The sequence below is a fragment of the Styela clava genome, chromosome 12 (assembly GCF_964204865.1).
Source record: "Styela clava chromosome 12, kaStyClav1.hap1.2, whole genome shotgun sequence".
NCBI lineage: Eukaryota > Metazoa > Chordata > Ascidiacea > Stolidobranchia > Styelidae > Styela > Styela clava.
The window spans coordinates 9,775,340-9,782,064 of NC_135261.1; the positions used below are offsets into that span (position 1 = coordinate 9,775,340).

Below are 6,725 nucleotides of genomic sequence, written 5' to 3' on the forward strand. Positions count from 1 at the left end.
TATCGATGCAATTGTACGTCATTTCAATAAACATCAAGTTTGCAGTATCGATATGAGATGCCGATGTTTGTGGTCCCATGGTATTAAATTTCGTGCAGTGTTGTTTGATGTGATTGTCGAATGTCATTCTGGAAACGAGCACGGCATTAGTTTGTATCCTGTAAAAGTATTCAGTTTTGTACTTTGCCCAATGGGTCTGTCTGAGAATTGCGATGATACATTTGAGGTTCAAAGTATAGGTATTTTTTGTTTGAGAATATATTACAGTCAAGATAACGAGCTAATCTGGTGCCCAAACACAGCGCTCACGTAAGTCATCCATCAAGATATCTTCATCATCACCGTAAATTTTTGTGCTACGAAAATGGGCCACGTAAGAAAGAAAGGCTGAGAACCACTGCACTAACAGATCGTTCTAAATAAGTAATATTTGTAATTTTTCCGGCAATTTGCGATGAAGTATCTTATTTGTTTAATGAGTATAAGTTCGGCTTTGGTTTGCCTCTGTCAAATTGAATTTTTTATGAATTATAACGTCAAAAACTTCATAATGACCTGATTCGCACAACTATCTTTTTTTCTGGCTAATGAGTCGAGTTGACCCAGCGAATAAGGCGGAGGCCACTTTTTAGCAATAGAGATTGGGGTTATTACTCTAACGCCAAATGAAATTATAATAAATAAACATAGGCGTCATGTTGTTATACATTGTTTCTGCTCAAATAATGTATGTGTATGTTGTATTTTGCGCATGTACAATACTATATCATATCATGTTTTAATACACACAGCAAGCGCTGCACAAAACCGGTTCAAGGCGATTCGGGGTATGGTATAATAATTCACTCAACATTAGACGATGGATGTGTTAGCCACCCCAGCAATAGGTAATTACAATTTTCAACCTTACATAGTTTTTATTCTTATTTTCGATCCAAGTTGATAATTTGAATTAATAATATAGAATCGTCTACAATTAGTCACAAATTAATTGCATATTGGTAGACCTGTTAAAATTTAATGTAGTAGTTTAAGTTAAGTATAAAGAGTAATTATTAAAGATATTCCTGGATACAAAATTCCAGTAGTTTCCGTCTTCACTTGTTCTGCAAACATCGTGTTTTGTTTTTCTGAGTGTAGATCGATCATTTCTATCTTTTCTTTTTTTCGAAGTCGTGCTGACAACATTTCGACGGTTCCAAGGGAGAGTGTGCTCTAATAATGCGTAGGCCATTTTCAGCTTGCAACATGTCCTCATCGGACGGATCCGGTGTCGATTGAAAAACCAGGACAAGCAACTCATCTGATAAAAATTACAACGAAGTTTTGAACTGTACACACTGTTTCAACTATGATAAAAAAAACGTTGTCATTTTTACATGAGGTTTGATTCTTTCTCAGCACTCCAGTGGCGTGTTCATTCTCTTCGGTGCTTCAAGTCAGATAGAAATTTGAACAATATCGCAATTGGAAGATGAAATAAAATCTTTTGTTATAGGTGTTCACGTATTGGCAACCTACAACTCTCACAGAGAGCGAACAAACTTTTTCACAAAAAAGAGCAATACGAGATTACCAGTTTGCTAACGCAAATAAGCTACACAATCACTACCGTATGTGTCTTATGAGCCCGTATAGCTTTCATAATAATATAAAATACGTACCCTCTTCTTTGATACATATCGCAAAAATCAGGTATGTTGAATAATCTGTCGAAACTACATGATGCTTTCCTGAGTTATGGCGTTTGGTTTCTGCTCAAACAAATGCAAAATAAATGACTATAATATCATGTTAAATCAATCTTTAATTACGCGAGAAACTAAAACTATAGCCCATAAAATATAATGGATTAGTACTACTGTTATTGTGGGATAAGCATGAATACTGCTACTGATTACTATTGATATAAATGAGAATAAAACAGCGGAGAAAATAAAAATGACTTATATACAGAACTAAAATACGTGTGAAAAAACACTGTTAAATAGTTCGAATATTACTGAGGTCTATATATATATATATACATTGTCTATATGATTTGCTAGCACATATACTTAATATTCCTTAGTAATATCTATTAGCAAATACCTTCAATAACAGCCTTTATGTCATTATAATTTAAGGATACTTCAGAATTGACTTGGATGGATGGTCCTTCATCTGAATTAGATTAAAATAAATGAAGTACCTTATAATATTAGTTATATAAAGAAGACAATTGCTGAAAAGATATCATTCGTCAGATACTATATCACGTGGAATAAATCATTGGCAATAGTCTATTAACGGTACAACGTCAAGACCTATATGGACAAATATCCGCGATGGATATTCAGTCACCATAGTAATGTGCGTTTCATAGAAAGTCCGTATTGAAGTTCTGTTTCCAGATCGGCCTATATTAACTACAGTATATCACTCACGCGAGAATGTCTACGAAACGCGCAGTAGCCAAATGAAATGTCAGTTTTGGTAACCCGCTCACTTAATCCCGCTGCAGTTATAGGTCCGCAAGTTTCTATGGATGATAACCGGTTGCTTGAATGCTATCTATCAGCGGTGGACCTAACGCTCCCCGACTTGGCTGTGTGTTTAGCTGTAGTGTCTGGACGCCTGGGCCGATCTGGGCGAAATATCTAATACTATCACCCTAGTTATGTGCGTTTTACAGAGAGTCCGGATTGATGTTCCGTTTCCATTGTCATCAGCGAAAAACGCCAATTGTTGAGAAATTTCTAGTTTTTTCGCAATTTGTCACCACTCGTGAACTACCACAAAAACTAAATTCCGAGAAAGCTAACCCCCGCGGTTGTAAATACTTTTTCAAACAAGCCATTTTCATTTCTATAGTCCATAAACTGGGGGAGCCTGAGGAATTTTAGTGAACATGATCAATTATTAGCGGCACGAATAATACACGAATAGGTATACCGCTCACGAAATAGACGACGACGAGGCACGCAGCGCTCAAATGAACTGGCAGTTTCGGTATCCTGATCACTGCAGCGAGCAGTCGTTTGTTATAGGTGCAATTTTGCGTGGAAGGCAACGATTCACTGATGTTCGGAACGCTGATAAAAAAAAATAAAAAAATATTTGAGCAAAAATATCCGTAGCACACCATAGTCCATATACGTAAATATACGCGTATTAGAGGCAATCTAAGAGAATAGTGAATCATTGATGATAGTAATTTCTATGATTGATAAAAGATAATTATAGATCAGCGAGTACCTGTTCCTGAATAAAAGCATGAATCATGTTTCATCTGTCCGTGAAACCAGAAGCTCCTCGGGTCGGCCCTTTAAATATCGAAAATAAGAAAAAGTTTTGACAGAACAAATAAGCAACTTAATTACTTATCGATCTTAAGATCGGTGAGTATGTTGATAGGTATTTGTCTGTTAGACACTCTCGTATGTTACGCGATATCTCACGAAAGCGAAGATGAATCTCCTCCAAATTTTGTATGTGGATTCATCGGACCAGAAGCCTGCTGATTTTGGATGAATTATGTCGTATAATTAGCGAGTTATTAATTAATTAGTGATGAGACACACGGTGTCGCTGTGGAGTAAGAGTGGATAACTCGAAACCGCAGTTTCTGCTTTGGGGATCCCCTAACTTTCGATCGATAAGTCTTCGGTCTCTGACCGATATTCTCGTTGTCATATTGCTCTGTATTTCATTTTATGACGAAAATATGAACAAAAACAATAAATATAATTACAATGGAAGAAGTCTCAAAGACTTCCATTATTGCTTATCAGAAATAAATAAAAATTATTGATTAATACCCGGAAACATAGTAGTTCTTCAGAAAAATGCGATAATCATCAGGTCCAGAATTTGTGATGTTTTCTATTATTTGACAGGCTATAACATTTGAAAACGTTTCATCCGGTGTGTGACTCGATAAATACCACTTCGGTGGCATCTAAAATATGAATAATCATGATTTATTAAAAGATACGTTATGAGTATGAAAATTAAGATTCAGACTAAAAACGTTTAAATTTTCTCTGGGTCTCATGAGACCCGATATTTGTTGCTGTTTTATTTAAGTAAAGGGGAGCATTTTTATTCCATCATGCATACTTTTTATTTAATTGTTCTTGGCCCTCTTCATCACGATTGTACACCGATCTTTTCAGTAGAGCAAACTAGGTGCATTGGACCTCACAGTACTGGTACCGATGCGCGACCTTTGCGGCCTTACTGACTCCAATATTTATGGCTTCGGCGGTGGGACTTGATGTGCAATTTGGATTTGAAGAATCAGATAACAGGCTTCAGTGCAGGTCACATGGGATACCAGTACTGTGATTAGTCATTGGATTGGGCCTGAGCATTGATCTCATGTTGAATGATGCTGTTTCCTGCTCGTTAAATATTTCATATAAAATTGATAACAATTTTATCATCACCTTCGACCAGTCAACATTATATGGTGGTTTTTGTAAGTTGCATCCCAGTTCACAAGCAAACGTTGTTGATAATACAACCAGCAAAGCAAGAACCCAGTTAACTGCGATATTTGCATAAAACATATTCATTAGACCTTATCAATGCAGCATTTGTTATAACTTATACTTTAATAATAAAATAAGATTTGGTTAAGAGATATCCTGGTTCCGCATGGTATAGAAATTGATGAAAACACTGACGGGTGGCGCTTTTATTAAAGTATGTAAAATACTCTTGACGTCAGACACTAGAATAGTGGTTCTTAAACTTTGCGACCTAAATCAAAAATTTCTGAATACTCGCGACGCAATCCGAAACATTGCAAAAATGTATTTTTAATGTTAGTACTGTTTGACTCAAATACAGACAATGAATTATTAAAAACAGTCGATTGACGCAGTGTGATTGGTGAAACTGAAATTTCCTTTTTATTATATCTTCAATACACAGCTCTATTTTACTGAGCGCAATACGCGAGTCGCCACGAGAATCGAAACGACTGTGAGCATAGTTTTAATAACAGTCGATGACGAAAATCGTTGCTCGCACAGATACCTTGTCGCGAATTGTAGCAGAAATGTCGTCCGCTGTCCATCGCAGACACCACATCCGAGCTGGTTTTCGGTATCTCTCGCTATATACAACTTTTCACTCATCAAATGTGCACACAATGCTTCATTCGCAGTAAATGGTGCCTCGCGCTGAAGTCACATTTTCTGTAGATCTTGAATCATCTAATGCAGGGGTGTGCAACCTTTATTACACGAGGGCCAGATAAAGTAACTAAGTGAGGACGCGAAAACCTAAAAAACGGGTGTAGTAATATTTGTTTATTTTAGGTTAAATTAATGCAGTGCTTGAAGCAGGAAGGCCCAATTTGAATTTAATAATCGAATATTTCGAACTTCGAATAACATTTTTCGTGTTTATAAGAATACCGAATATGGCGCACATATTCTAGCGACGCCGTCCACTTTTTGATAATATATTTTACACTTTTAATAATATATTTACAATTATTTCATTTTTTAACGTAATCGGAGACAGAGCCTTATGCGGCGCGGGAATAAATATTTGTTTCTTTTTGTTATTGACCTTACGGAATTGTTATTTGTTAGCGGTTAAAAATGTTGAGTTGAAACGCATACATTTCTAAAGAAATCAACTATTCAAATTCAAACAAATTCAGTGAGAAACAAGTTCTTATAACATTGCGTATTTGGCTTGCTAGTTTTGCTAATATGACAGTGGCATTCAGGTACTGGTCTGGCTTTGCGACAATGCTTGCACGTACCAGAATAACTAAACTAAAATCTCGTTTCGCAGGCATACTATTCAAAATTGGCACTTCTCCGAGGATCGCGTGATTTTTCCCTGCGGGACGCAGTTCGCACACCCCTGATCTAATGTTGAGAGGCGATTCACATTACCAACAAAACGTTTTTGGAGTATTTTGATCCAGTAAGACGACATTCCTAGCGGTCAACACAACGACAAGTGACGTGCATGGTTACCGACACCATATAATAAGACACGTGACTGGCATATCAGAATTGTGATGTAACAATCCGTTCAAGACATTTCTTTAAGTGGATGCAAATTTTATATTTCATTGTTTTTAAATACCAGAGTTAAGAAGCTAAATTGAGACCTTGGGCAAGCTGAAAAATTCGTCCTTCCTCTCTTAATTCGCCTTTGCATTGGCGACCTTGGCGCGAACCATATTTAGATAATCTTAACTGTACAGAATACTCCTACCGAATACAAGCTAATGCCGTGTTGCCGCGCTCATTTATAGACATTGCACAATCACATCAAAAACGATGCACGGAATATTATACCACGGGAACACGACCAGCGGCAATTCATATTGATACTACAAGCTTGTTGTAAATGGCATATAGATAGATACATCAATACTTCTAGGGCTGTTAAACCCGTTTATTGAAATGACGTAAAGTGTATTGTTCTTTCAAATATGCTGTTGACATACGGTATGTGAGATATGTGCATTTCATCACGCATACTACCAGTGGGCGTGAACCTCTTTTATTCAACAGCTCGAAAATTTTATTTTTATTGTGGAATTGAATACAGTGGGTCCTTCCGAAAGTCTAATACCCGTGCACATACTATGGGTGAGACTCTAGACTGGTACTGGACGGATTCGACGAATCCGAGTAGTAATAATCCAAGGAGACGTCTACTTCACGATCATGTTGCGTCCAGCGGTACCTCGCCCTCGTTATAATAAG

The 6,725-nt window shown here is 36.9% G+C and overlaps 1 protein-coding gene across 2 annotated transcripts; it reads right to left on the bottom strand.

The window, feature by feature from the left end:
- Positions 1 to 352: 352 nt before the first annotated feature.
- Positions 353 to 6,205, bottom strand: LOC120329944 (uncharacterized). 2 transcript variants are annotated; one of them, XM_078118771.1, is made up of 6 exons: positions 6,122 to 6,205; positions 3,801 to 3,940; positions 3,238 to 3,305; positions 2,092 to 2,163; positions 1,665 to 1,754; positions 353 to 1,303 (listed from the first exon to the last, which is right to left on the bottom strand). In XM_078118771.1, the coding sequence occupies exons 2-6, from the start codon at positions 3,938 to 3,940 to the stop codon at positions 1,152 to 1,154; spliced, it is 522 nt and encodes a 173-aa protein (XP_077974897.1). In that variant the 5' UTR covers positions 6,122 to 6,205; the 3' UTR covers positions 353 to 1,151. The 2 variants fall into 2 exon arrangements, with proteins under 2 accessions (XP_077974897.1, XP_039252682.2); XM_039396748.2 differs by lacking the exon at positions 6,122 to 6,205 and adding an exon at positions 4,431 to 4,586 and having other exon boundaries at positions 357 to 1,303.
- Between the last annotated feature and the right edge of the window lie 520 nt (positions 6,206 to 6,725).

Bases quoted from the DNA above. Each gene is read 5' to 3' on its own strand.
- LOC120329944 (XM_039396748.2), bottom strand. From the start codon at position 4,559: ATGAATATGTTTTATGCAAATATCGCAGTTAACTGGGTTCTTGCTTTG. The intron at 3,306-3,800 runs GTATTAATCAAT...CGATATTTAAAG, and splicing joins AAGAACTACTATGTTTCCGG to GGCCGACCCGAGGAGCTTCT. The intron at 2,164-3,237 runs GTACTCGCTGAT...AATCTAATTCAG, and splicing joins ATGCTTTTATTCAGGAACAG to ATGAAGGACCATCCATCCAA.